The sequence below is a fragment of the Chelonoidis abingdonii genome, chromosome 9 (genome assembly GCF_003597395.2).
Source record: "Chelonoidis abingdonii isolate Lonesome George chromosome 9, CheloAbing_2.0, whole genome shotgun sequence".
NCBI classification, from domain to species: Eukaryota; Metazoa; Chordata; order Testudines; family Testudinidae; genus Chelonoidis; species Chelonoidis abingdonii.
The window spans coordinates 55,079,727-55,094,327 of record NC_133777.1 but is presented as its reverse complement, the minus strand read 5'-3'; the positions used below and the strand labels follow the sequence as shown (position 1 = coordinate 55,094,327).

The window sequence follows — 14,601 nt, the reverse complement described above, 5'->3', positions numbered from 1 at the left end:
CACACTAATACAGCAGCCAGATGTTGTTGGAAGGGGATAGTGTGTCCAGCAGGTAAGGCAGTGAGTGGGAGTCAAGGCTGTTGGGTCTAATTTCTAGCTATGCCACTGACTTATGTGACTTTTCCAAAGACACAGTGTAAGGCCTGATTTTAGAGATGCTACAGATAATGGGAAGTGAGGGTACTTGACACCTCTGAAAAGGTGCCCCTAACAAACACGCTGAAGAATGGGATACAGGCCTGGATCCTTAACATTTCACCTATTTTTCAGGAAGAGAGAGTTTTACTTACAGGAGCCTGGTGTTTTCCCCCATGGAATTCACTTTGTAGAGCACGATGGAATTCATAGGCTCTGGGATTGTAAAGAACTGCACAGGAATGCTTTGTGAAGATTTACTGACCTTTGTAAAGTACACAAATCCTAGGGGTAAAAACAATCTCTGTAGATGTGCAAAGTTACTTACTATTGACAAGGCGAGGACAGGACATGCAGTATTAGACTCATATCCCCTGCTACATGAACATTGATGGAGTTGTCCAGCTCAAAGACTGTTTTGCACATACAGTTTGCACCCACACAACTTACACTTGAGTTTTTGCATCTGCTGAAGTAAACAGTGGGTGCAAATCTGAGTACTTGCAAACCTATGGGGATTGTAGCTGCAATCAAATAATTAGAGGCACAAATACTCAGCTTTGCGCCTGCAATGGTACAGTGTAGGCAAAAATTCCACAAGAGTGCCTACAAGAAAGTTAGTGTCTGAATACTAAGTTTGCAGCAAGTCCCCATTTCAAAGGGGCAAGAGAAAACTCACTGTTAGGTGTAGGATTTTCATTCAGCTGCTAGTTATTCCATTTGAATATCATTTTGAGCACATGATGAGCAGATTTGTACTATGTGGTCCTGTATGATTTCTAATTAACTTCATTCTTTTGAAAGCAGAACTGTTGTAAACTGCTGCATCACTATCACTATTTCTCAGAATGGCTCGGGAAGACTGAACCTACATAGGAACATAAGTAGCTTTGCATCACACTAGACAATTTACTTCTCGTAGCTGAGCATTGAAAGGAAATCATGCAAGACTCTTTAAGGCCTTCTGCAACAATGGAGGACAGCCCCATAGTCACTTTCTCATCATGTGCCTAATAAAGCAGCAAATAATGTTCTGTGATTTCTATATACCAGCTCTTATGAAGGCTGATAAAGGGGGTTTGCAGAACTTTTGTTAACCCTGCCCTTGCTAGTTGGTTTCTGGAATCCTTCATTGTTCTAAACTAAAAAGAACAAAAGGAAGTAAAAATAATTCTTCAAACTTTCTATAGTATTGTCACAATTTGATGAAAAACAGCAAAGTGAACCAGCCATTCAGGTGAGCAGTAGGAACAGAGGCGAAACATTTGTTGAAATCACAGGTGAAGTTGTGCTTTTCTTAGACATTGGACATCTAGAACGATAACTGCCAATTTAACAAACCTCAGCTGTCAAGCTTCCAGCGTTACTTAGGAAAAGCTGCCAAGAAATTTTAATAAAGAACATTAATAAGTTACCACAATTAAGAAATGCCAGGAAAACAAATACTCAGCTTGCAGCATGGTCTGTGAAAATAGAACATTCTGCTGTCACTGTTTGAAATGACAGTACTGGTAACATAATTGGGTTTTTATTTCACTCTTTTATCCGAAATTATAGGAGGGAAAAAAGAGGAGAAACACAGAAATTTCAGCTAAGAAATCTCATCCTTCAACCCTTAAGTTTTCCAGGCAGCTTTGTCTTGGAATGGTTTTTTCAGTTGTCCTACCTTACCTTTCAGCCACTTACTGTTTCCTAGTATGAAATGGCTTGGAATTAGGTTACTGAATTTGAAGGTGGAACATAAAATATGATGTATTTAAATGCAATGAGATGCACTTCGGTAGAAATAATACCTAGGCTAAGCAGAGCTCAAATGGTTGTTAATATGGTGGAAGGAAAAGGATTTGGGTGTGGTGATAAATCCAACATTCAGATTCTTAGGTTAGTATGCAGGGTAGTAAAATGCTGGCTTGTATTAAAAGTGGTATATTTTTAAATCCAAGGAAATTAATCTACCAGTTTATAGGGCTCTTGTTATACATATTTTGAATAATGTGTCCAGTTTTGGCCTCCTCACTTAAAGAATGACACACTCTCCAACTTAGTGTATAGGGTAGGCAGAGATGACCAGTATAATGGAGAGTACCTCTGAAGAAAATGCTTAATGAAGCTGGGATTATTTAATCTTAAAATAACAAAGAGGTGGCTTGATTAAAGTACACTATTCTAAAGTATCTAAGGGCTATTTGTGACAGGGGCCACTCACCTCTACAGTGGATGAGAAGCTGGATATAAGTCAACAGTGTGCCCTTGTTGCCAAGAAGGCTAACGGCATTTTGGGCTGCATAAGTAGAGTCATGCCAGCAGATTGAGGGACAAGATCATTCCCCTCTATTCGGCATTGGTGAGGCCTCATCTCGAGTAGTGTGTCCAGATTTGGGCCCCACACTACAAGAAGGATGTGGAAAAACTGGAAAGAGTCCAGCAGAGGGCAACAAAAATGATTAGGGGGCTGGATCACATGATTTATGAGGAGAGGCTGAGGGAACTGAGATTATTTAGTCTGCAGAAGAATGAGGGAGGATTTGATAGCTGCTTTCAGCTACCTGAAAGGGGGTTCCAAAGAGGATGAATCTAGACTGTTCTCAGTGGTAGCAGATGACAGAACAAGGATGAATGGTCTCAAGTTCCAGTGGGGAGGTTTAGGTTGGATATTAGGAAAAACTTTTTCACTACAAGGATGGTGAAGCACTGGAATGGGTTACCTAGGGAGGTAGTGGAATCTCCTTTCTTAGAGGATTTTAAGATCAGGCTTGACAAAGCCCTGGCTGGGATGATTTAGTTGGGGATTGGTCTTGCTTTGAGCAGGGGGTTGGACTAGATGACCTCCTGAGGTCCCTTCCAACCCTGATATTCTATGATTCTAGTTTATGAACCTCTTCCAGGGTAACAAAAGTCCAACAGGACCTATCACTGTGCCCTTCTTGGTATCTTTAGCCCTATCTTTGGGCTCAGTTCTCAGTCCTTTCTGGGCTAGCTTTAAGTCCACATGTTCCCTGGTACAGAGCAGTGCCCCAGACTTCCTGCCTGGAGACTAAGTCCTGCCCTTCACTTGGACCTCTAAACAACCCTTATCCCCATCTCAAGTCTTAGGCCACCATGCCAGCAGGGGAATCCAGGACCTCCCACTACTCTGGGTCCAACCCAGGGACCCTATAAATAGCAACCACCTGTTGTTTCCTGTAATAGTTGCTGTTGCTGCTATTCCCTGGGCCACTTCCCACAGAACCCCTTCCTCTTTACTCTTACCTCAGAGCTGAAATTCTTCCTCACAGAATGTCAGTGCCACCAAAATCCATCTTCTGGTTTGCCCTAGAACTCCAGCAGAACACATCTTCCTCTGGTCCCCACCAGAAACTGACCTGTTCAGCACCTTTTATGTGACCTGCTATGCTCTGATTGGCTGCTTCCCTGCAGCCTCTCGAGGAAGGCCTGGAGGACCCATCTTCACTGCTCTTTTTCTGGGACAGGGTATGGTAAGACCATGAAGCCTCCAGCAGGGGTCCTCAAAGGGCTGGTACACCCCATCACACTATTACAGAGATAAGATCCAGGATCTGCATGAGATCATTGGACAGACTTGTATTAGAAGGGCTGGATTTCAATGAAGAGAGAATATATGTCGAAACGTGAGGAGGTATTTCACTAAGAGGATGCATTGTTTAAAAATGTAGAAATTCATAATTTAGTGTTTGGGTGGAATGGGCTTCCACTCTGGTCAAGTCATGTCTTAACATTTTAAAGCAACACTGGACTGTACCAAATGGAAAGGTCATTACTTACTCTTGGCTTGGGGGAACTGACTGCAGTTTTAGGGATAGAGTAGGAATTTTGCACTAATTATAATGTTTCATTGCTTATTATGGCTATCATCATCATAGTAACTGAGTGTGTTCATCATTCACTATTTGAGCGGTGGTGGTTTCTCGTATAGTTTCTGCTCCCACATTGAATAAGTACACAAACACTTTCAGCACTGACCCTCACACACAGTAAAATAAAGGGGAAGTTTTGAAGCTTTGAAAAATCTCTTTTAGAGAAACATTCGTCCCAGTCTAAGTTGATGGCATGGACATTCATGCACAGCAAACACAGAATGGTTATAAGCGCAGCAAAAGCACAGTTATTTAAAAAGTCAAGAAACTAACTGAAGATTTTTGGTGGTGGTTGCAGTTCTTGCTCAGTTCCAGTTCGAGCAGTTGCTCTTGCATAGGGAAAGCTGAAGATCAAAGTAACCCTGTCAACATCTTGGTAGGCCTGGTATTTGGTGGGAATATCTCAGTTGGGTTGGTGTGTGCTTAGAATCTCCAACCCATACATCTTGGGTTTTGACAAAATTATTGTGAAAACCAAAGAAAGTGAAAATGCTAGGGGAAAAAATAAATTTTGGAACTTAGAAATGCATGAGTTTCCACTTACAGGAATATGGAAATTTGAGAGTTTATTTGTTTCCCTTTAGATTCTCTGCAAAGAAAGCACCATTATATAGCATCAAAGCTACATTTTAAAACCTCTGTTGCCTTGAGGAGGTTACGGGTTTCATTTCTCAACCAGCTTGAAGTGGCAATGGAAATATTCCCAAGTTCATGCCAGTGTTATCTGAAGACTAGTTTTTAAAAATAGTATTATTAGATTGTTCACTCAGAGTGCAAACCCAATAAACTGCATTGATCTAATGTTCTTTTCTAGAATAGCATTTCCTCTTTTGAAGGAGGGACACTTCAGCTGCTTCTCTACTGATCCTCTGCCTCCTGTCTGTCTTCAGCAGCCACTCAGCCTGTTGCAAAACAAAACAAAAAAACCCCAAACACTAAATTATGAATTTCTACAGTTTTAATACAAGGATGGTGCTAGTTGGCATGTTCAGGTTTCTTGCTCTGTTTTGATGACAACATGCAATTCCCTTCCATGAACTAAATGACCAGATTAAAGTTCACTTTGGAACCAAAATTTCTAGCTTTGTGGTCACCAAGCCTCCGGCTGAGATGTCTCAGGGAATTCAGTATAAATAGAACTTCTTTGGAGAGCACATACTTGCTCTGTGTGTTCTGAGCAGCAAACATGACCAGTAGAAGCTGTCATAAGTTAAGTCAAGATATTAAGTTATAAGCATGTAATTAGGTTTAGATTTAATAATGCTCTAAGCCTTAGGGTTGACAGCTGTTCCATTTTTAATGGGGCAGTTCTGATTGATCATGTGTCCTATAAAACTGAAAATGTCCCAAATATCAGAGTCTGTCTTGGCAGCTCAGTTAGTTGTAGATTTTTTTTTTCTATTTTAAGCTTGCACAAACTCACTGGCCTCTTTTCTAGCCTCTGTGCAGATTCTGGGCACTTGAAGAAGCAACTGTCCAGTTAAGCTGGTGAAATTTAAAGCACCTTCTCTGAGCACACATGCGCCTTAGAGACCATCCTCCACCATGCCTATCATGTGGCACATTGCCACATAAGATATCCCTCCACTGCATATAACTAACAATCCACATGGAGTCAGGCTGCAAGTAGCTCAGTTGTGCTGTTCCCATCTGCAGATGGCTATTGACATGATGCAAGTTGGCCCTTCTCAACTCCTCAGCTTGTGGCAGGTCACAGGGGAACAAAACAAGAGTCTTTCTGAGGAGGGATAAGGCAGAAAGAGCGAGGCTGTTAGATACTGAGAGAGAGGGATGTGGCCATGAACCTCAGGGGCGTTAGAAAGTTGATCAAAGGATGCATTATTCACACCACCTTCTTTCTTCATTAATCATCTTTTTTAAAGGATTTTTGACTATTTTAGCAACAAAAATTAAACAGATGAAAGTTACTGAGAGCAAAATAGCTGTGCTATTTCCTCTTGGACTTCTCAGGAAAGGGTAAATGTGTCATCTGCACACTCAAAACCGTAACCCTTAGAGTACAAACAGTGGCTTTTAGCCAAATCTTAAACACTTGCACACACTAGGGTTAGAAACTTGGGTCTGCCTGAGCAGTGCTCCATGAAAGGACTTGAGAAGTGGGGCAGATGTGCTTTTGTACCCCCTTGTCCTCTGAACCTGGGGCCAGCTGGGCCCTGGCACAACTTAGAACAGTCTCCAAGTTGCTCTGAGTTACACTGACTGCAATGACCTCTTAAGGGATATTCCAGCAATTTAGGATCAGCCTGAATCTGTTCTTACCCGTTGCACTAAGGACTACAAAGGATAGTGACATGCAAGGGAGAATCCTCAGCTGGACATAGACCAGGGTTAAAGTCAGCTTTGTACTACAAAGTGGCACAAATCAGACTTCATAGAGGCCAACATCTGGCCCACTTCTGTATTTCTTATCTCCCATGATGATATGTAGCATGTGTAATTACAGACACAGATTTATCAAATGAAATCATCATACCAGGGTGGTTTCAGACACAATTTACATGAACCCCTGTTAAAACTGACCCTACTTGCTTCTAAATCCTTTTCAGAAGCAGAGACAAGTTTCTCACACCGTTTCTATAGCAAGATAACGCCCAGCACCGCACCTCACATTTACACAGTGAGGGTTTCAGATTTCCAGAACACAACAGGGCACACAACAGCTTAGCACAGTTTTTCCCTTTGGCCTGTTTGGCGTTCAGGAAGAAGCCAGAATGTTCTTGCTGGTGTAATTTTGAATTAAGATCCGTTGAATTTAGCTCTCCAATGTGTTATTTTTCCATCTGTCCTATACTTTAATGCAGTAACTCCAGACAAAAGCTGGATGATGTTACGTACTCTGTCAGAGGACCAAGAGAGGTTGCAGTTCAGATTTATTAGGATCTCTGGGATCCAACTTATTTAAATCGTTGTTGAATATTCCGTACATTGTAAGATAGCCATGCACCTATTTCCTCTCTGAGGAGCCTGTGTACAAGGTTGTTTTTTTTTTAAACCCTTGCAATTCATCTTTTGGGATTGACTTCTTTTGTGTGTGTGGCAAGATCTGCTACCAATGTCCATAAAGATCCCTGTTAGCAAAAGGATTCTCAGGTAGCCATGGTACAGTTTGAAGAATATATACACATTCTTCACTTGTTACACTAGTTTTCAGTCACCAGGCAATATTTCTATACTAACCTTTAGGGCCAAATCCTGCAGTTTGTTACTAAGGCAAAACTCTCATTAGCTTCAGCATTGCATGAGCTAGGGTTGCAGGATTTGCTTCACAGAACACAAAAGAGAGAGCTACTTTAGTACTGAAAGCTGTTTGGAGAGAACACTGTGTCCATGGGGTAATGCTTATGCAAGAAAAATGTACCCTGGCTGCATGTTCCCTGATACAATTAGGCAATCAAGTCATATAATTTCCAGTTCTGTTGATTGCTTTACTGCAAGTAAAAGGCCACTTATATAACCTACCTGCACAGAAAACTACTTCTCTTTTGTGTGTGAGAGGAGGAGACTGATGGCAGCCTGAGAATTTCCATATGTGGTTTTGGAGGAAGTACTGCAGCTAGGACTCACCTTAATTAATACCCAAAGGCAGCTTTGCTCCTGCCCTCATGCTGATATTTATAAAGAGTAATGAGTTTGGTTTCTTTACATTAGGCATCCAGGGCTCCTTCACTGTGGAGTTTTTCTTTAAGGAGGACTTACCCCAGGAGTTGGGAAGCATTTTAGAAAACTAACAATCCCTAGAAGCAACCCTGTCTGCCAGTCATGGTTGGGAAAGGTGACTCCACCGGGCCAAGACACTTTGGGAGAACTACAGAAAGAAAAGTAGTCAAACTTTGACATGACGAGGGAGGACTGAAATGAGGGCGAGGAAGGTTGAACTGGAAGGAGGGGGAAAAGAGAGCATGGAAAGGAAGAGTACAGGGGCTGGTGGAGGAAGATCCTCTCCTCCTGTACCCTCAGGAATATTCAAGTGTCACCGTTTTTATTGCTCTAATGCCCATCATTCTCACTATAATTGTTGTCATGCACCTCTATTAGCTCAGGCTGGCCATGTGGACAGATGTCATATTCTGGCCCATAATGACTGGCTCTCTATGAGTGCACAATGGGCCAGATACTATTCTACTTCTAAGTTCCAGGACCTGGGGTCTCTTCTACCCAGAGGGACTCCGTGCTGGTCAACGCTGCTGGCTGAAGGGAGGTGGGGAGGAAGGGAACAAAGAGTGAACACAGCATCCTTTCCAAATGTGAAGGAGCAGCTATGCTAGCATTCCAGGGCTGCTAGAGGCATTGTGCCTGCTGCATGGTACTAAACACTGGACATAGAAAATAGCAGCTGATCGTGAGCTAGCTGATCAATAGGTAAGATACCATTTTGTTTTTTCTTCATGGTCAGGCATTTCCCTTCACTATCTAAAAGCAGCCATTGAGTGGAGAAAGTCTTCCCTGCCAACAGCATTTGCTGATTCTGGTTGCTATGAAAACACACACTAAGAAAATTTAGTCTGGGTGATAAAAGATCAGAAGCTTCCTCCAGGCCCAGCAAGAGCAATACTGAAACAGAAAACACGCCCTTCCCCTTACACACACACATGAAAGGCAGAGCTAATGGAAATGTTAAAGCATATCTATCATAGTAAAACATGTGCAGTGTACTCAGAGGGAAAGCAAAAAGAAAAATTAGACAGGAGACAACTTAGAATATTTCACAGGATCATGCAAGAATTAAACAGAAAATGAATGTGTCCCTTGCTCCCCAATGTGGCAGTGACTGGGAAAACATGCTTCTAGCACAGGGGTCTCAAACTCAAGTGACCAGGAGGGCCACATGAGGACTAATACATTGGCCTGAGGGCTGCATTACTGACACCTCTCCCCACGCCACCCTCGGCCCCACCCCCATTCCACCCCTTCCATGAGGCCACGCCCCTGCCCCCGCCTCTTCCCACCCTGTCCCCGAAATCCCCACTCCAACTCTGCCCCCTCCCTGTCCCCAGGGGTTGCAGGACGGATGAGGGATGCGGCAGGGGGTCAGGGCTGGGGGTCAGGGTGCAAGAGGGGTGCAGCAGGGAGCTCAGGGCAGGGAGTTGATGGGGGGTGCAGGAGGGGTGAGTGGTGCGGCAGGTGGTCAGGGCAGGGGATCAGGGTGCAGGAGTGGTGTGGCAGGGGGCTCAGGAGGGGTGTGGGGTGTGGCAGTGGGTTCAGGGCAGGGGCTCAGGTGCAGGGAAGGGGGTTGGGGTTCAGGAGGGGTGTGGGGTGCAGCAGGGGGCTCAGGGCAGGGGGTCAGGGAAGGGGACTTGGGTGCAGGAGGGGGTTCAGGGCAGGGGGTCGGGTGAAGGGTGTGGCAGGTGGCTCAGGGAAGGGGGTTGAGGTGCAGGAGGGGTGCGAGGTGCAGCAGGGGGCTCAGGGCAGTGGGTTGGGGTGCAGGAGGGGTGTGGCAGTGGGTCAGGGTGCAGGGTGGGGCAAGGGGCTCAAGGCAGGGTGTTCGACTGCAGGAGGGGCTCGGGGGGGGGTGGGCTCTGGCCCTGCCCCCATGCTGCTCTGGGAAGTGGCTGGAACATGGGGGAGCAAGGGCACAGGGGCGTGTGTTGCTGTTGCTTCAGGCACCGCCCCCAGCAGCTCCCATTGGCCGGAAACAGGGAACCACAGCCAATGGGAGCTGCTGGAGGTGGTGCTTGAAGCAACATCAACACACGCCCCCTGTGCCTCTCTTCCCTCACCTTCTTTCAGCTTCCTGGAGTAGCGCGGGGGCAGGGCAGGCAGGCAGGGAGCCTGCCCTGCCTCCAGTGCACATCCAGCTGGAGCCGCTGTAGCTAAAGGCTGGGCGAGGGTGGGGGGGGGCGTGAGGAGCTCACGAGCTGCAGAAAATAACTTTGTGGGCGGTATGTGGCCTGCGGGCCGCATATTTGAGACCCCTGTTCTAGGAGCATGGTGGTGGGGCGAGGGAGGGAAGGAATAATACATACCTTGCATCACTGAAATGTACTACTCTTGCCCGATCCAAGGAGTGGGGGTTTTATGGTCTTTGCATCTAGCACTCATCAGCTAACATGGGTCAATGTCACACAGGGCCCTTGACTTGTGGAATTAAGAGAAAAATGAGAGGTCACTAGAAGATTCCTTCCCCACTCCCAAAATGGAAAATAAAGTGATGCTCAGCTGTCATAATGTTGCCTGTGGATTTGCTGAAACTGGGTCATATAGCAGAGCTGGCTAGTCTTGTGATATATGGAGAGGAGGATTAGAAAGAGGCTGTGTGTTTGGGGGTTGAATATCATCTAAGCTTTGTTAGCCATCAGAGCTACATGAATGTGCTGGCTGGGTGCTCCTTTTAACATAACCACTTATGTTTAGGGCAGAGTTTCACACTTTTCTGTTCTTGTACATCTTGCTTTATTAGCATTTCAGTGTCTGCTCCCGTGGTGCCTGCAGTCTTATGCACATTACACATACCGTGTATCATAGCTAGCAAGGTTGCCAGAGGGTAACAGTGATGGTGGAAAAAGGGGCAGTTCCCCCCAAGTCCCTTGTTGGAGAGGGGCCCCAGAATAGTGTTGGGACCTGGCACCTGGGCATCACAGCACCACTCAGGTTCAGCCTGTCCAGAGGTGGGGGCAGCCAAACGTGAGTGGTATTGTGATCCCTGTGTGTTAGGTTGCAACACCACTCACTCAAATTTTGCCCATCTGCTCCTCTGTCTCCATCAACAGAGGGGCGGATGAGCCAAACCTCAGGGGCACTGCGATCCTGTGCGCCAGGTCACAATGTCTGAAGAAAGGTGCCAACCTCAGCTCTGCAACCCAGTGGGGGCTGAGGATGTCGCAGACTCAGCAGGCAAGGTGCTGGGACCCAGAGCTGCAGTGGGCATGATCCCACTAGGGTTGGTGGTGATACTAAATCTCCCCAGCTCAATACTATGTGAAAAAAAATGTGTGTGTGTGGGGGGGTGTTGGAATGTACCTCCTTCTTTTGTAGTCTGAGTTGATTAAAAATCCAGAGATACTGTCACAGGAACAAATGTGAGCTTGATGTAATTGAGAAGGTGAAAAACGTATATGCTTACCAGACAACACAGACCTGATGGTCATGAAACATGGAGTATGTGCTTTGTTTATTATTTAAATGCTGAAGCATTTGGTATCTCCTGCTGCATGGAGCCACCCCCATGATTTCAGCTCACCTTTGCCCGCATCCATTAAGGGAACAAGTTTTCAGCTCCATCTGCAGAAGATGAAGCATGCATCCTGATTAGCATGAACATGATCGTCGCTCCCTGTGCATGGAAGATATAATCATATTCTCGCTAATCAGAGATGCCTCCTAAAATCCCATGAAGGGCCATTTATCAGTACTCTTATTTGGCCTGTTATCAGTGCTGCTTGCCCCAGCAATATCAAAGATGCAGTACATCAAGACTGTCTGTCTTTTTAAGGGTATGTCTACACTGGGAACTAGGGATATAATTACCAGCTCGTGTCAGACATACTCACGCTAGGCATCCCGAGTACGACACCCCACTGAACCTCATGTATATGACACTTGCTGCTGCCCATGCTACTCTGTCTACAATGCTATTTTTAGCACGCTAGCTTGAGCAGAGCTAGGGCAAGTACATTTAATGCAAACTGGGATTCACACCTGTAGCTGCTTCTGTAGAGGTAGCCTAAAGTGATGCTCTAGCTCAACCAGGAGTTAAGGGCTTGATGCAAAAATCAGTTAGTGAAATTCTATTGCCTATCTTCTGCAGGAGGTCAAACTAGATCATTATAATGATCCCTTATGGCCTTAGAATCTTGGAACAGAAAATTCATCTTTTGGAATATCCTTTCACTGGCTGCCTCTTTTCTATCACATCAAACATAAACTACCTGTCTTAAATCTCAAGACTCTTCAAGACCTATCACCACCCTCCCCATCATCTCTCGGTCACTATCAAAGTCAACTCCTGCCTCTGACCATAACCCAAAACTCTGGGGGTTCAGAGAATGCTGCGCAGATGCACAGGCAGTGCAGATAAGATCAATAAAGTCCATAGTTACATAGGTTGGGCTATAGTTACGTAGGGTGAGCTCCCACGGCTGTCCTTGCCTTCACTGAGAGTGGCAGGTGCTCTGCACCTCTGAAGATCAAACCATTCACTAGAGTCACGTGTTATTTGGAACTCTCAATAAATTTCGAATACAACAGCAGCCTCTTCTACAACAAATAGACCTTTTATCTGCCTCCCTCTGGGAGGAATGACATCCACTCCATCCCCACCTCCCACATTTTTCCTCTTTCCTACAGAAACGCGAGAAACATTGCGCTTGCATTGCTGGCCCTTGTAATTACAAAGACCATGTCATTCTTTTCGCAGGAGAGAGGCCCTTTGAATGCAGCTGGGAAGAATGCAACAAGAAATTTGCCCGCTCCGACGAACTGGCCCGGCACTACCGGACTCACACTGGAGAGAAGAAGTTTGGCTGCCCTCTCTGAGAGAAACGTTTCATGCGCAGCGACCACCTGACGAAGCACGCCCGTCGTCATGCCAACTTCCACCCCAGCATGCTCAAGAGGCGGAGTGGCAGCAGCTCCAGAACAGGGTCTATCAGTGACTATAGCCGTTCCGATGCGTCAAGCCCCACTATCAGCCCCGCCAGCTCCCCCTAAACCTACCTGCACTGGATGTCAGCACTTTGCCTCTGACACTTATTGTGGAGTTGAATTTGTGTTGCACACAGTTTTAAAACTGTTGCTTATTTTGTTTTTTGTTTTTTTCAAATCAGTAAGTAGCTGCCTCTCACTGCCACTTCAAAACAAGAACTCTTCACCTCGCCAAACAGGTGGCTAGTCTAACCTCACGGACAGACGGATCTTAATGTCCCACTTAGTGGCTCCTGCTGCCTCAATATTTCATACGTTTTACAGCCATAAACAGATGCTCTTGATTGTTGTTTATATATATAAAAACCCAGAAAACCTTAAAAAAACCCATCTATAATTCACCTCAGGTGTCCGAGCAGTTTTGAGAGATCGGATTGCACAACACAAGCCTATATACAGTTACAATTCAGTTGTGTTGGGATTTCTCTTCCCCCTCCCTCCTTTCTCAGGGATGGCTATTTATATTACACAGTAAGTACAATGAAGACATACCTTTGCCACAACCTTACTCGGTAAATATATTTGCACTCAGAAGCATTTTGTTAGGTTTTTCCACACTTGGGGAAAAAAGCAAAAACTAGTACTGGAAGTTAGTGCCACGCTCTTTTATTGTTTGATTTCAGTTACATCCTACCTTTGGGGGGCCCACTTTTTCATGCAGCTGCCTTTTGCTTTTGAGAGCAAGCAATCCCTTCATTTCGCAACACAGATGCTCCAAAAGCCAACTTCCTGTTGCAAAAATCTTCCTGTCCAAGTTGGATAAACTTTTCTTTTTAAAGCTAGATTAACTTCCAAGAAAGATTTCTAAATGAGATGCCTTAATCAAAGAATCTAAACACAAGGAAACACATTTACACTGGGTAACAGCTTTTCCAGCAAGGTGGTATGGAATTTTGGAGGCATTTTGTCTTCTAAGTTATAAGCACTCTCTGCACTGCCTATCGAATATGGGACCAACGAAATATTAAACCAAACCACATTGACTTGAACAACTCCCCCCGCTTTTTTTTTTAAAAAAAGAGAAAACATTATAGCTGAACCGATGCCCATCAAAACTTTTATCAAGGTACTTACCTACTGTACAGCTGGATGCTAACACAAAGAAATAGCTTAAGACAAAGTTTCTGTACACTGTTGCATCATAACTGTGGTCACCGATAAAACAGGAAACAAAAAACACGCATTTTTAAAAAGTGTTACAAAAATGATGTTTTAGCTCAAAAAATACTTCAGGCTTCTCTTTCACCTGTAGAGCAGCATTCTATAAAGCAATGTCACCTTCACTTATGAGACATTGTATATTAAAACAGAGAGTTGTGATTTTTCTGTCAATTTTTAATACTAGACCACTTTATCGGGTATATATCTGTGCTTTATAAATGGTGTATAATACAGCAAAGGACCATAATATTGTGATGTCACAGAGACCTCATTGTCAGAAAATAGACTTTGTTTGGATTGGCTGGTTCAGATGGTGCATATTAAAAATTCAGGTGCTTTTGGTTTTGGATTTTTTTCACATTACTGTAAAGAATAAATGCAGTCAAGTGTAGCACAGTGAAAAGAAACTCAATACACCAAACCTGCTGTTTGATATAAAATGAATGCCTCCACATTCCAAAGGAGTCTTGATCCATAACTTACTTGCTGCTTTGCATTGATCCAATTTTACTAGTTTTTTTTTTAAATTTTGTACTGTATATTAACTGTGAGAGGCTATTATATTATAGATTTGTAAGTAGTTTCATAGGTACTTGCATACCAATTACATTGTTGATAATTCCAAGCGCTCTTTCAGTTGTATGATTGGTAACTACTTAAATACAGGTTAAAGTGCAGATATTTCAGTATTTTTGTGTATATTTGTTTTAAACTTCACCTTTACAAAAACAATTTTTTCTGTTGAATTGTAAAATCACATAAGGCTGGA

General features: G+C 44.2%; 1 protein-coding gene across 1 annotated transcript in view; it reads left to right on the top strand.

The window, feature by feature from the left end:
- KLF13 (KLF transcription factor 13) overlaps positions 1–13,677 on the top strand; it is a 46,757-nt gene extending 33,080 nt beyond the window's left edge. Inside the window, exon 2 of the mRNA XM_032776045.1 lies at positions 12,385–13,677. Coding sequence (XP_032631936.2) covers positions 12,385–12,503 — 119 coding nt within the window. The 3' untranslated portion in view covers positions 12,504–13,677. The remainder of the gene's footprint in view (positions 1–12,384) is intronic.
- Positions 13,678–14,601: the final 924 nt, after the last annotated feature.